Source organism: Eptatretus burgeri, chromosome 10 (assembly GCF_056783735.1).
Source record: "Eptatretus burgeri isolate ZD-2024b chromosome 10, Ebu_testis_v1, whole genome shotgun sequence".
NCBI classification, from domain to species: Eukaryota; Metazoa; Chordata; class Myxini; order Myxiniformes; family Myxinidae; genus Eptatretus; species Eptatretus burgeri.
The window spans coordinates 20,240,710-20,257,299 of NC_140970.1; the positions used below are offsets into that span (position 1 = coordinate 20,240,710).

Genomic DNA, 16,590 nt, shown 5'->3' on the forward strand with positions numbered 1-16,590 from the left:
GAATGGGAATGATCTGAGATGATGGTGAACAGCTGCCTTGACGACCTGGAGGGAAGAATGAGATTGAAGAGAATGTCGAAGTTGGTTCCACAGGTTGCATTTTACTCAAATCAAACAAGAGTTGCTCAACTCAAACAACTCAAACAAACAACTTAACTAAACAAGTCTGAATCAAACAAGACTTGCATTTTGCTCAACTGCTGCCGCAACATGTGAAATGAAAAGAACGATTGTTGGAAAGTGGTTCCTCTTTGTCAGTGAAGAGAAGCAAAAGTGCAAATTCAGCCTGAAATCTTGTAACATTCTCATAAAGTATGCCAAACACCATGAAGGTTCCACATTTCTGCTCAACTTGACTTTCAGCTTTGGCCACCAAATGACACCACTTGCAAATGCAATTCCGAGAGGAGATTTATTGTTTCTCATGTGTCTCATTTATCCTAAATACTTCAGAAGAATTTGACAACACTAAATAAGTATATAAAATTCTTGCATAATTTAGCCACAAGACTTTACACCATGCCAAGATGCCCTTTTGATATTTATGGTTTTGTGATGAACATTACGTTCCATGTAACGGTTTCATTAATTACCTTAATTTTTCATTATGACCTTCACATCATTTTCTCATTTCTAATATATAAATGTCTGACTCACGTAATCTTTTCTCATAATTATGCCCGGCAAACACATCTTGCCTGTTTTATGCTGAAGACTCATTATTGCTTGACACATATTTCTATAATATGGTTACCCCAAATGCACATAATAACCTATGGTATGGTCAGACTCAACTTGTAATTCCCATTAGTGTTACTTCTTTAGATTTATAAAGCATCTCTGCACGAATGCATCTTATGTTGTTTTAATGATTTATGCACAATTATTGTTTAACTGTTTTATCTTTCATTTTGAATATATTGAAGTAGTGATCATCCCTTTGGGCTTTCTAATTAGTACCCACTACTCACTTCATCCCATCCATTTCCAGTAAATAACAGTGTTGAATTATGTCATAGTCAGGGGTGGACAGATGGAATGATTGATAGATTTGCCAATATAAAACATCTGTCAAAAAACCTTTTGTTAAATGCACAGCAGGTTAAAAGCATGTTAACAATCACCAGAAATACTTAAAGGGACCATTGAGATAGTATGAATGGAAATGAAGGTGGTCAGTGAATTTAAAAATAAAAAAGCAAGTAAGAGGTACATTACAAGTACACCACCTCCATGCCAAATAAATAAATAACATATCCTCCAGTGCGCGACATTGCAGGGGTGCCTTCGGAGCCCGGCGATGCTGCCGTGCAGCACATGGAGATGGAATTGGGAGGGAGCGGCGTACAATAATTGATTGATTAATTGATTGATTAGTTGCATAATTAAAATAAATAAATAATAATCATAAAATAATTACTTTCTTAATCAATTGGCCAAGAGCATACTTAACCACCACTGTTTCAAATGCATCTGTAACTTTTGGAAATTAAGTAATTAATCGAAAATTAAATAATTAATTTATAAAATCAATAAATCAAAGATACCTTTTATAGCCAAATCACTTGTTAACTGTGGTGTCCAAATATCAGTTTCCGAGCTCAAAAGGTGCCTGAGATATTGCCAACATGAGAAAGAAAATAAAAAAGTAATTAATAAATCGACAATAATTAAGTAATTCTTCAAACTATTGATTCATCAAAAAATAAATAGATATACATTTTGCCAAAGCACATCTTCACCTTTGTCCTCAAATTTTAGCATCCTAGCTCAAAGGATGGCTGAGATATCACCTGGAAAAAAACAAGAAAGGACACAAACAAACACATGGAATAAAAACTGAGTACTCCCTTCCTTCAGCACCCGGCGATGATGTCATGCATTGCCTGGATATAGACTTGGGAAGGGGCAATGTACAATATTTGGAAAGACGGAAGAAAAGGGAGGGACTACATGGAGGGGATATAAGTGAAAGGAAGGAAAGGGAATGCCACCAGCTTCAAATAAGGCAGAGTTGGGATTCTGTAACCTTAATTTTACTTGTGAAATATATACATAAAACAGCCAAAAATGTGTTTTTCATTTAAATGTGATAACAAACTTTAGAAAAAGTTTCATTAATTTGACTTTGTCTTTAACCATCAACTCCCTTCATTCCCTTACCTAGATTCTCACCAATGAACAGTAAGCTTGATAATATATGTACTATACAACACCCAAAAATGCACAAAGCAGTGATAAACATGAAACCGACAAAGACATTTCGAGGAAAATGCAATCTTAGTCATCTTTATTTTAAAAGGCTGTCATTGTATTGCGAAAATAAAAGCCATTGCCTAAATACCCACCCATTAATCTAATGTCACTTACACAGAGGGTTTTGGTTGACTGAGTCGATGCCAAGCAGTACAAATCACCTCTCACTGCTAACACAAAAGAGTCCTTGTTTAACTTCCAAAAAGAAGCATTTGTTGTGTTAATGTGTAACATGTTTGCTTCCCATCATACATGTTCTGTCTGTTTTAACTCCCTTAAAAAATAGACGCAACAAACAAAAATCCATTGGCCAATTTATTCAAATGGGAGAAAGCCCCAACCAAAAAAAATGGATTAAAATTCCGAGGTTTACACCAATAGTCTGAGAAATAAATTTTAAGATTGATAGATTATACTTCAACCTTCGAAGTGAAAGGGATACAAGTTCAAACTGCAACAAGAGCAGTAAAATCACAAATAGTTTTACAACATGAAGAGATGGAAGCAACAAGAGAAAGTTAAAATGCACATAGAGCCGGAGTAAGAAATCGTAAAAGAAAGGAAGAAAAACTAGGAGAGGAAATGGAAATGCCTATCACAAAACTGCATTGTATGATTTTTGATTTTTAGTTGAGTCTGGTAGTTGGCTATGTCTCTGGGGTCATGCCATTGCGAAGACACAGTATGTGGGAATCTAAAAGTTTGTTCTTCTCTGTGGAAGACGCAGTAAACCTCACAACCAACTGTTTCAAAAGGAGGAGGCTTTTCAACACTGTGTATCAACACTGCATATTAGCACGAGAATTAGTAGCTGGAGTGATAGTGCTATAGCAAAAGTCGGTAGCTTAAACAGCCTTTAAATTTTATTAGTGCCCATCAAGGGATTAACCCCACATGAAGGAAGAGCCTCGACTAAAATCAAGAGATATTTCTCCACAGGTGAAAGAAAGACCGACCAAATATTTGTACAGTTCAGTATCATTCAGAAAGAAGAGTGGAAATAAAACAAAGAAACCAACAAATAGTGAAAAAGACAGTAAAAAGGCTATAATGACAAGTAAGATGAAAGATGAGATACAGGGAGACAGCAAGAAAAGTTTTCAGTGCAGATGTGATCTGCAAATGAAACAACTATTAAGTTTGCTTTCATCATTCACTCCACGATTTTCCATCCAGTTTACTTTCATCATTCACTCCACGATTTTCCATCCAGTTTACTTTCATCATTCACTCCACGATTTTCCATCCAGTTTACTTTCATCATCCACTCCACGATTTTCCATCCAGTTTACTTTCATCATTCACTCCACGATTTTCTATCCAGTTTACTTTCATCATTCACTCCACAATTTTCTATCCAGTTTACTTTCAACATTCATTCCAAGATTTTCTGTCCAATCCCTTTTCCCTCGACCTTCCGAAAAGCTCCACCATTGATATGTTGTATGACAGTTGAAGCATAAGAGAGTTTCCATTTCTGGAATTTATCTGAACGAAAAAATGTTCGTGTTAGTGAGTCAGTGTGTGTGTGTGTGTGTGTGTGTGTGTGTGTGTGTGTGTGTCTCCTCCATAAATCCAAAACCATGAAAACTAGTGGCCTGAAACTTTGCATGCAAACTAAGGGAACACCAAGGTAGTGCAACAATGAAAATTGGGTGTATGGGTTCATTAATAAACCCGAATGAAGATAATTAACGGTGGTATTTACTTAAACTTTATCAAGGCATTATCCTTGGCCACATCACTCTCCCTCCCTGGGTGTTAATTTGTCATTTTTTTGGCCTGCTCAACAATGCCTTGACTTGGAAAAGGCCACAACAGTTTCTTAACAATAAAACACTTAAATGTTATTTTTTTCACTTTCCTCACTCACATCATCGAATGCCTGATCTTCATGCCTATGAAACACTGTATACATCACTTTTGTAAGTGCTATAGTTTTCAAATTAGAAACTTGAAGCGATTTAATGCATGATATGATGCGATTTTCCACGATCTACTCTCACGGATGAACTGAAGTATATAATCAAAATATAATTGCTGTTTTGAGGATCGGATCACATGGACGAAATAACTGTTGAAATCTGAAAATGTTAAGAAATTGGCGATGTTTATTTGGCTTTTGTGGGCATGTCCCATTACCAATCGGCTTGCTATTGCTTGCTAAGCCAGCCAGTCCTTGTCAACTGTTTTGTTGGAGTGCTTGCTTGAGTGATGAAGTCACTTGACGAGCGCCCTACAGTAGATGTCAGGATGATGCACATAGTTTGTGTCCCGATCCAGAGGTCAGTTTGCTCTAAGCATGAAGAGGTACGTATAGACAGCACATACGGACATGGTATAAATGTGTTGTTTCAGATTTGTAAAGGGACTATTTGCGGGTGTGTGTGTGTGTGTGTGTGTGTGTGTGTGTGTGTGTGTGTGTGTGTGTGTGTGTGTGTGTGTGTGTGTGTGTGTGTGTGTGTGCGTGTGCATGCACGCGCGTGCCTGCATGCTCGGTTACGTGTGTGCGGTGCGTAGGATTTGTGGGTGCACAGACTGAACTCGCAACCAGGACCATAGTGCGTGGCCCCATAGTGTGTGGTGCCATGGTAGAGGTTTCAACTTTTAACTTCAGCAGGGTCTTCCTTTGTCCTTTGTCTTTGTGGATGTTTCTAAAGCAATTGGTTATTATATATGAATTGGGTGTACTTCAGAAAGGTTATGTGCTCTCTTTGTGAGTTTCACAGAAAAACACATTTGATAACAACCAATTTCTGAGCCATTTGTCATATTTTCTAAAATACAAAGCTAATTTTTTTCCATCCATCACACGACGATTGGCAGCTGTTTAAAAAGATATATGTTTATCCACATCTCCTTGAAACGTTGATAATAATGCAACATTGTTTTTTAATTTGTTTATTGTAATTACCCCAAAACAAGGGTGAAAGCTACTCAAGGTGTTTGGGTTGTATACAGTACGTACTGCATTCGGTAATCACAATGACTCCAATCAGTCGATTATTATCGAAAAATTGCCGATATCGGCCAAGAATTGAAAAGAAAAATCATTAATGGAGTGACACTTGGCGAAAGGGAAAGGCACTCAATAGAGCACATACGTCCATCAGGCTGAACAGTTTAAATTTTGTATTCCACTGATAGGTCGAATCTGAATCCGGACCTTAATCAAAATCGAATTGGCTTGTTCTTGTCGCCTAACCAACTCTTCTACCTCATTTTGTCACAAGTCATCCACAACTTTGAAATATCATGCTATGCACAGTTTTTGGCCCCATCTCTGAAGGCCCGGTCACACCTTGACGTTTTAGCCAGCGATGGCAACGTGTTAAAATTTATGTAAAACGCTGGCTTACATTGAACTTTTGATGTTTTTTTTTTAAAGATTCGGACGTATTCATAGCGACTTGGTCTTATGTATAACGCATTGGTAACAACACAGAACGTTTCGTTGTGTTATAGATAACTTATACCAACGAATGCTGAACCTGTTGTCGGCCTACACAACTGATGCCCACCGATAGTCTAACTTAGGCATAGCGCGTTGCACGCATCGCCGACGATGTCGTGACGTAGCCTATTAAAAGGCTGACGCACAACGATTCGAATCATAACTGCCGTAGAAATGGAAGGGTCAACATCGCGGTCACACCTTGGCGATCTTGCCAGCGTATGCCGACGTAACAAAAAGTGTGTCTAAAACGTTGGGGCACGTCGAATACGGTATGAGTAAGTTTGGTATGCGCGAGTAGAACGCTAAAGTATGCTATCATACGTCGTAGTAAGTAGAGTACGTCAAGAAATTTTAAACATGTTCAAAATTTTACGACGTACTCGGCGTATGACACACGTTCGCATGCGATGGGGATAAGTTTTACACACGATATGTGGACGCTTACACACGTCCACAAACGCTACTTATAAGCTACTCATAAGTTGAAACACGCCGTGGTAATGTCTTTTTTACGCGAAACTTATTTCTAACTTATGTTTGACGTGCTTTGAACCAATTCTTTACGTAGTCCTAACACACATTGACGTATGTAGACGTATTCCAATGATGTCTTCCGGTCGACCAAAAAAAAAAAAATGAACGTGTTTCTAGGTTACAACTGCCATATGAAGACGTGTTCCCAGCGGTTTTGGGGATTGGTATATAAAAATGCTGCTCATAAAAGGGGAACCCAACAGTGTTTTCGAGTCCTTTTTGAGTCGATGTCCATGTCAGCAGTATCAGTATTAGTATTAGTATTAGTAGTAGTTTGTTCATGTTGGCAGTAGTAGGTGAGTGTGAGGGGGAGGGTGTGGGTTATGATGGATCGTCCTTGCGTCCGCGTGTCCACGGGTAGGTTCATAGGCTGCCACTCAACGATTTAAATGGCTGCATCTCCACTATTGAAAGTAGACGCTTGCGCTCAACAATTGGATTTTTTTTACACTCAACGACTTTTAAACGGTACCACTCAACTATTTTCATTGTTTACAATGAACGATTTAAATTGCTGTCACTCGCCTTTGTTTTTGACGCTGGTGCTCGGAAATTTTAATCGTTTCGATCGAACGTGTTAAATCGCTCAAACCCCACTATTGAAAGTAGATGCTTGCGCTCAACAATTCGATTTTTTTACACTCAACGACTTTTAAACGGCACCACTCTGCTATTTTCATTGTTTACAATGAACGATTTTAATTGCTGTCACTCGCCTTTGTTTTTTGACGCTGGGGTTTTGAAATTGGAAGCGTTTCTTCTGAACGTGTTAAAACGCTCAAACTCGACTATTTTAAATAGACGCTGCCGATGGACAATTGGAATCATAGCCAAGCTAGACATCGAAGTGTGAACATCCTCATCATGCCGAAGAAAAGTTTGAAGAATGCTGCAAATAAGTGTCCTGGCCGTGGCCGTGGACGCTGACACAAGGACGATCCATTATACCGACGTCTTTCAGCCTATGAGTAACTTAAAAGTAACGTCTGTCGACGTGTGGCAATGATCGCGTAACGTGCCAACAACACGTTAATCATAGGTTAGAAATAAGTTTCGGGTATGCTAAACATTACCTCGGCGTGTCTCAACTTATAATTAACTTACAAGTAGCATGTGTTGACGTCTGTCAACGATCGCAGACCGTGCATACAACTTGTGGCCAGCGTAGCGGAACGTGTGAGTCATACGCCGGCATACGTCATGAAATTTCAAGCATGAAAAAATTTGAGGACAACCGAAAAGTACAACGTTTAAAGCCAACGTACAACGACGTATGGCAGTGTTTTTCAGCGTGCTCTCAATGTTATCAAAACTTACCCATGACGTATTCAACGTGTGCCAGCGTTTTAGAAAAAAAATTCAAAAATCGGCATACGTTGGCTAAAACGTCAAGGTGTGACCGGGCCTTTAATGGTGAGAAAAAATTCTCGTATCCGGATACGCATTCGAATCTTCAACAAAATGGAATTAATTACTCCTTTTCACACACCCAACCGGTCCACAAATTTCTGTGGAATCCATCCATAACCTTTTGAGATATTGTGCTATGTATCGTTTTTAGCCCGATCTCTCAATGGTGACGAATCACTTGAAAGGTTCTATGATCCAGATGCGGATGCGAATCTTCACCAAATTTAAGCATTGCTCTCCTTGGTCGGGCATCGACACACACAAAAATTTTCAGAAAGATTGCTTGAAAACTGTGGCCCAAAATCGTGTGACAGAGAGACAGACTTGGCGTTAAAAAAAAAACTTTCGCCAAGTAATAAATTGTGTGTGAGAGAGTTGCATCCAGTATGTACTGTCGTCTGTAATCACACTGACTCCAATCAGTCGATTACTTCCAAAAAAATTGCCAATAACAGCCAATAACTGATATAAAGTGTGTGTGTGTGTGTGTGTGTTTCATAAAGCACAACATATTCTCTTTGCTAACTCTCCTACACCCCCCCCCCCCTCTTTCTCTGTCAACGTGAAATCAACAATCATGAAATCAACATATGCAGATGGTGGTTATCTCAGGAGTGTGGTTATATCTGGGTGTGGATGGTGGTTATGTCCCCCCTCACACAACCTTCCCCTCCCCCAACCCTCCTCGCTCCCTCCTCATGCCTCACTCGTCCTCTCGTCCTCTCTCATTAGACAGATTTCATTAGACGCCACCAGGATTTGGAGGAAGGAGAGAAGTTTGAGTGTTCAGACTTGAGCTTACAAATATCTTGTTTTCTGGCTCTCCTGAGGGTATGCACACACTTGTTCCAAGCTTTTTAGAAGGAACTGAGATTTTACTTTATGGAAGAAACTGAGATTTACAATGATATATTGCTGATAAAATATGTTGTTGCACAAACAAGTCATGAAATCAATGTCCATGGTCGGTGGCAAGGACAACAAGTGTGATTTCAAGTTTAAAAGCAATTTCCATCGTTGTGTCTATACAGAAATTAAACCATTCATAAGTGAGTTAATGAGAGAGAAGGTAAAGTACATGACATTCATCCATAAGTGGATGTGGGAAAGAGGTTTTTGTGAATATTTTTAAGCACAAGGAAAACATCAAACCCTATCAGCATGCAAAGAACAACTTGTATAATTATTTGGAGAGTTTATAGTCAAGGGTGGAAAGGCTGAGGCAATTGCTCATGTTGTGATCATGTGCCATTTTCACATTAATGTGGTATAGTTTGAAAAGAGATAATAATTGGCTTAACAAATAAAAAAATAATGGTATTTGTCAAGTGTGGTATGTAGTTACCTCCCTCAGTCTATTAATGTTTCAGGAACTAACCTCCCCTCTTCCCCCACATAGCAACACATGTGAGAAGTAAAGGATATGCTGCCCTTCTCGAGGACAAGCCTTTTATTTACAAGACATACAATGACAGTCACGCTCCTGTGGCCATGACCCTAAAGACTCAGCGTGATTCCAATAAAGCTCTAAACGTGATTCCAGCATCAGATACCTTCACGTACATGTACGTATGGCATATAGGTTCGAAAATCAGCATTTGTAATGTATTATACAATCAATAAGTGAGTTCAAGTACACAGTGTTCACTAACCTGACTTAGGCTTTCAATTTCCTCTTCAATGCAGCAACAGCAGCACTTGTTTCTTCCCCTCAGGCCCAGTTGAAAATGAATGTATATGATACTTCAAAGCAATTGATGGTCGTTCCCTGTCATGGCTCGGTTATAATGATTGTATAATACATTACAAATTCTGATTTTCGAACCTATATGCCATACGTACATGTACATTATTGCTCATATCTCAGAAACTATTGGAGTGCCCATCACAAAATTTATGTGGAAGCTTCTTGACATCATACAGTACCTCTGGGATGAATTTGAGGAAATTTGAAGGATACATTTTTGGGGGATTCACGATTGAAGTTTATATTTTGTGATAACTTTTTTGTGGTTGGAGGTAGGAAAATGTTGCCCAGACAAATTCATAGGGCATGAAAATACCTTTAAAATGACACCAAAGCCAGCTCTCTAGGTGTTATACTTTTAGAGATATGGCCATTTGAATACGCGACGTCGTGCTAATTAGTCCAAAGTTCGTTCGTCTGTATCTCACTAATTAAGAGGCTGTTAGCAAAAATATTTGAGTTCTTGCCGTTTTTCATGGGTCCCAATTGGTTCCCAAAGTTTTACAAAAATCTGAGAGATGACGGCAGATTCTTTGATGATTTGACATGGAATGACCCTCAGGCTGTTTCTACTGCTAGTCTTATACTTTTGGTGTGGTCATCAAAATGGTTTCTCTGATGAAAATAATGGCACGTCCACGTGTCTGTTGATGTGGACCCGCATGTCAGAGATATGTGCTTCGCTAATGGTCAAATTAAAGGGAATCATGCTTGAGTAGGTAGCTTGGCTTCCTCAGTCAGAATCCAAACCGCGCACTCTGCTGATATGGAAATGCTTCTCTCTGCTTTGAAAGCGATTGTTTTGCTAATATGGAAATGCCTCTCTGCTTTGAAAACGAATGTAAAACAAATTCTATCTGGGGGTTAACCATAATGGGTTGAAACAGTTTGGTCATGTGTGTGAGATAATGGCACGTAATCAGGTGACATATGTACTTAAATAATAAGAGTTTATTGAAAGGAAACACAGAAACACTAAAATGGAGAATTCTGTGAAAAAACCCCCAACAACATACAAACTTTTAACAGGTATAAGCCGGTAGGCGACATGGGTGATCGCGACGTAATTGCATACTAGTCATACAGTTTTTGATGGATTGGGCTGAAAATTTTTGACAAAGAGGTTGAAATTTTTTGACAAAGAGGTTGATTATAGTGCGCATAAAAGCCTGGAAGCCCATTTTTGATTTTCGAAAAAATAATTTTTTTAGGATTTTTCTAAAATTTAAAAGTCCCGTTGCTAGGCAACGGTGGTGTCCATAGCAATAGTGCTCAAAAGCATACAACTAGATCCTGGTATGAACCTGCCTGTCAAGTTTCATCAAAATCGGTTGCCTCCTCTGGCCTCCAGAGCTGTTCATTACATACAAACAAACAACAAAAAAATGACGGTAAATAGACACCCGATTTTTGAAGGACTACCATTTGAAAAATAAAACCGAAATCAAAAATCGGCTCGAGTAAAATTTTCTGAATATCTCGAAGTGTTTAATTCCCAAGTCTCGTTTCTCCACATTCAAAACTGTAGGACAAGTATTGAAAATAACGTAAGCGGTTTTTCGGCCGCTGCATAGCAACGGGTGGTTGCTTAGCAATGAAACTCAAACGTGCACACCCCCAGTCCATATGGGACCTGTTCGCCAAGTTTCATCGAAATCGGTTTGCTGGTTTGTGCTGTGGAACCTCACTTTGCAGACACACACACACACACACACACACACACACACACACACACACACACACACACACACACACACAACCCGACAATAAGGGTACTCTAGCGACCACCCAATAATCACTGATGCTGTTTCGACCACTTTACCCAACAAGGAGCTTTGGAGGCAGAGCAGAAAGGATGCAAAAGGGGATGCTCTGAAACAATATATTATTTATTGTTAAACAAAACCCTTCCTCGAAAAATGCAAGCTCCGACAAACCAACTTATTCACAGCCTGCATAGATTACCAAAAAAGCCTTTGACAGTGTCCCACATTCATGGATTATAAAATACATGCAAGTATACAAAATTGACCCCCAAATAGTCACACCGATTGAGAAAGGAATGATGCTCTGGAGTACACTCTGATACTACCTTACTTGGAAGGAAAGATTGAAATCCCAGCAGTAAAGATACGATGCAGTATCTTGTCAAGGTGACAGTCTCCCCCCCCTCCCCCCCATCATGTTTTATCCGGCTCTGGACCTATTGAGTAACATCATCAATGAACAAGGACACGGATACAATCTGATATGCAACAGAAGAATGATTAATGAACAAAGAAAGGTAACACATCTACTGCACCTGGATGATCTAAAACTCTTCACCCCAAATGATAATAAATTGACATATCAACTAAAACTAGTAAAGCAGTACTCGAGGGACATCCCAATGGAGTTTGGTCTTGACAAATGTGCCAAATGCACATTTATACAAGGAAAGACAAAAAGAACAAAGATCTCAAGGGATGAAAGTACAACAATACAGGAACTAGAAAACGAGGCATCCTGCAAACACCTCAGAATAGAAGAAGGCCCCCAGATACAACACAAAACTAGTGGTGCCAGGCACAACAAATCCCACCCATTATGGGTAGGATTATAAGTGACAAATAGAATAAGGTTCACCATAAGCTTAGTTTGAAGTAAATCAGATCATTTTTGACGAAGTTATGACGAAAAACGATTTTGATGTTTTTGTGACCTTGACCTTTGATCCAATTGGACCCAAAAGTTAGTGGGATCGTCCAAGGTTCATTGCCCACCTGTGTATTAAATTTGATAGTGTTTGCTAAAGCCGTTTTGCCGTAAAGTTGGTAACAGACAGACAGACAGACAGACAAGACAGACAAACAAACAAACAAAGTCATAGACTGGTACTTACGAAATCGTCAACTTGACCTCTGACCATGTATAATAAAAGCTGTCTCTAAAGAAGGTTGTGACGCAAACCAGAAGTTTCTACGATGATTCTGTACCAAACCATCAAAACTCGTAACGTCGACCGAAGCAAAAATCTCCATTTCTCCACGCAATTATTTAATATTATTTTATCAAAGTCACAAAACCGTAATATTCGGCCATCCACCAACAATCTTTCCATAATCCGATGGCTTAGCGAGTCAGGCATGCGACGATAACCTTTATTGGGATAAAAAAAAAAGACTTTTAAACACCATCTTTATTGAAAACACCGTCAGCGCACACACGGAAAACCTTTACGTGATCAACGGCATGTCTGCTCGAGCGCGCTGCACCATGTGACGAGCTGTGACGTGGCGAGTGAAATATTTTTTATACAATCTTAAAATGTCTCCAAAACATCCGATTTTTACCAGAATTTCGACAACCGAGTTTTAAGCGTCCTAAACGATCGCAAAAACCGAAGACAAAATTAAAATCGAAGTTAAAACGAACTCGTAATGTCGACAGAAGCAAAAATACTCCATTTCTCCACATGAATTTACGGAATTATGTTTGACCTCACTGTGACCTTGACCTTTGAGGGATTTTCACCAAAATCTAATCAGCGCTAGCCATCACCCTCCTGAATCACGTGGTGTAATTTGGCATTGGTAGCTTCTTCCGTTTTCGAGTTATCGTGCCTATAAAACAAACAAACACACACACAAACAGAGGACGGAAGTGATCAATATACTTACGAAATCTTTAGATTTCCTAAGTAACAAATAGACAAACAAACTGGACGATTACAATATCCCACTCCCTCCCTCTCGGGGGTGGGATAACAATGCGTAAAATAATTAATCAGCCAGGAGTACCCATGCAGATTAAAACCAATTGTGAAATCATTCATCTCCCCAAGAAACAAAAACAAAGCTATAAACCAACTTGCAGTGCCGGTATTCCAATATAGCTGTGCAGTTATAAACTGGCCACAATTGGAGATCAACAATCTGGACACCAAAACAAGGAACCTTCCAACTATTCACAAGATATTCGACAAAAACCATTGAATACCGAGACGAGAAGGAGGCGGCAGTTTTATACAGCTTAACCAAATGCACAGAACAGCATGTGTTGGACTAGTGGAGTATGTGAAAATCTCAACACACTATCGGATAAGAATTGTTCACAAGCAAGAATACAACAAACAAACTAAATGGATTGAGGGATCCTTAATCCATTGAAGAACAAACTGATTGAGCAACAAGCAAATTTTTGGCCCGATCTCTCATTGGTGAAGAATCACTTAAAAAATTCCAGTAGTCAGATCCGGATCCAGATCTTCACCAAAATCTCATCACTTCGTCCTTGTCACACACCGACACCGAACCTGACCACAAAATTTCATCCAGATCCATCTGCAACTTTTTGAGATATTCTGCACACAGCCAAACGGACAAACAGACAAACAGATGGAAAGGGGTGAAAACATAACCTCCTTCACCTTCAGTGGTGGAAGGAAAAAAAGGAAAATTACAAAAATAAATATCAGCAGATATAATCTGACAAATTGGAGAATGACAAAAGAGCAGGAAGATTTTTTTTTTTTTTAAAGAGCTTGACAGGATAGAGATTGACAAGGAAGTCTCTTCGGAATGGCTAAGAAGTGGTCAAACTGCATGGGATTGAGAACGAGTCATCATCAATGCCCAAGACCAAGGACATTACACAAAAGCCTTTAAGAAAATTACGAGATTGAGTCACTCGGATAAATGCAGGTTTTGGCGGGAAGAAACAAAGTACCAGGCACCTCCTTTCCGGATGGAAAAAAAAACTCATGTCAGAAAAGCTGAACACAGAAAGACATGAGAGAGTTTGCAAAGTCATCCACTGGCACATCTGAAAACATTTCAACATCCCGGTTCCAGAACAATTATGGAAACACAAACCAAGTCTGATCCTCGAAAATGAACAAATAGTGCTCATGTGTGACAAGATGATCCAGTCAAGTGTGGACATTGCAAGCAGAGCATTGCATCTGGACATGGTGCTTAAACACAAAAAGGAAACATCAGCATTGTTGATCAAGGTTACAGTTCCCAATGACTTTGGATTAAATGCCACAGAAATTAGAAAAATGACCAAATACCAGGATCTGGAAAATGAAGTCAAGAAGATGTTGAAATTGAAGAAAGCTGAAATTGCACAAGTGATCGATGGAGCTGCAAGAATGAGAAAGAAAACCCTTCTTGAGAGCATAAAAAATAATTCCTGGGAATATCACCACAACTGAGCTCCAAGTGGAGCCTGTCAGAGGCTCAGTGAAGATTCTGAAAAGAGCTCTTGCAACGAAGTGAATGAGAATGAAACAACAGTGTGGATCATGAATTATGATCCTTTACCAAAACATAGGAGATGGAGATTTTGAGTTCTCGGAGAACTTCCTCCCACCTCCTGAAACCTGCAAATGGAGATAACAACCAAGGAGAATTCCAAGACAAAAAGACAGGCTGGAACAATGAATAACTAGAACGGGCACTCATAGAACGCATACCTTCGCCGCCACTACTCTTTTTGTTCTTGGTATGAGTTTGGGAAACTGGTTTCATATGAATGGTCTTATGACACAAACCACATATCTATAATGTCATGACCCCCCCCCCGACTTTCGGGGGCTACGGACTAAACAACAATCAACTCACGTCGTTTTGGCGAGTCTTCACTCGCAAGCTCGGTGAATACAACGTTTCAACAAGAGAAGGTAATCTCGTTTGATGCTGGTTTCATGCAAATTGAATAAGAATTGACTGAGTTATGCCAAAAACCGCATATTTTTCAAGGGCGTGACCCCCCGCCCCCCCCCCCGACATTTTACCCCAACCGGTGACATGTGTTATGACGTCATTGTGTCACAGGATTGGGCATTAAATTCTGAACATTTTGGTGCTGGGTTCATGTAAAGCGGACAAGAATTGACCGCGTTATGACAAAAACCGCATATTTTTCAAGGTCGTGACCCCCCTGACCTTTGACCCCTAACCGGTAACAAGAGTATGGGCGTCATTGTGTCATATTGCATATCACAAGATGAGGCGTTGAATTCTGAACATTTTGGTGCTGGGTTCATGCAAAGCGGACAAGAATTGACCGCGTTATGACAAAAACCGCATATTTTTCAAGGTCGTGACCCCCCTGACATTTGACCCCTAACCGGTAACAAGAGTATGGGCGTCATTGTGTCATATTGAATATCACAAGATGAGGCGTTGAATTCTGAACATTTTGGCGTTAGTTGCATGCAAATTGAATAAAAATTGACCGTATTATCGTAAAAAGACGATTTTGACCTTTTCGTGACCTTGACCTTTGACCCGAAAGATCCCAAAATCTAATCGAATGCTTCCTGGCTAATAACCAATCATCCCACCAAATTTCATGCAATTCGGTTTAACACTTTTTGAGTTATACGAATCACAAGATTACAAATAAATAAATAAATAAATAAATAAATAAATACACGCCGACAAAACATAACCTTTCGCAGAATGCGAAGGTAAATATAAATAAATAAATACAAACTCAATTAACCAAAAATGCACTTGATGTAATGAAGAACCTGTGGCAGCACATACATTCTTCCACCCATGTACAAAGGGAGAAACCAGGCAAGGTCTTGAAGGCCTGCTATGGGTCGACAGGGGAAGTACTGCAGGTAGGCACAGGTCAACACTCCAGCATCACTAACCCTGGAAAGAGTGTAAGCATCCTCATCCCCAGCTCTGACCAACTAGATTCGCCCCCCTGCCCCAAATGTCAATTTCTACGCTTCAACGAGAGCAAGGGCAGAGTAGCGAAGTGCAGGAGAGAAGAATGAGAGGAGCAAAAAGGGAAAGAGAACAGCCAAAAGAGCAAAAAAGTACCGTGTATGCCCTTTTATCACCTTATCTGTGGCCACACTTTCAAATGTTATTTTCTCATCCCATGGCACCAGCAATGCGGTAGCATGTCGGTGCCACCGTAGCCATGTTATGTTGATGGGGGTGTTCCCAATTGTGCTGCCAGAACCAATGACGCAACACCTTGCAGTGGTAGCTCGTCCTCAGGGGACCTTGTGATGGCCAGTGCCACGCTGAACAGCTTTTACTAAGAGCACAGATTTATCGGCCCAAACATTAATGAAGACACATCCAAATGTACCACTCAACTAACTTGTCTGGCTTTACAGAAAGGACATGTAAAATTACAGCTTCCTATATAATGTCTATGTCCACTATACTGACCC

At 39.7% G+C, this 16,590-nt stretch overlaps 1 protein-coding gene across 4 annotated transcripts in view; it reads right to left on the bottom strand.

Moving 5' to 3' along the window:
- LOC147018040 (contactin-2-like) overlaps positions 1 to 16,590 on the bottom strand; it is a 403,524-nt gene that overhangs the window by 305,142 nt on the left and 81,792 nt on the right. For 2 of the 4 annotated variants that reach the window (XM_085897310.1, XM_085897313.1), the window contains exon 1: positions 1,743 to 1,779. The exons of the other annotated variants lie outside the window; for them this stretch is intronic. In XM_085897310.1, coding sequence (XP_085753436.1) covers positions 1,743 to 1,764 — 22 coding nt within the window. In that variant the 5' untranslated portion in view covers positions 1,765 to 1,779. Of the gene's footprint in view, positions 1 to 1,742; positions 1,780 to 16,590 lie in introns of those variants that run through there. 4 annotated transcript variants of the gene reach the window in all.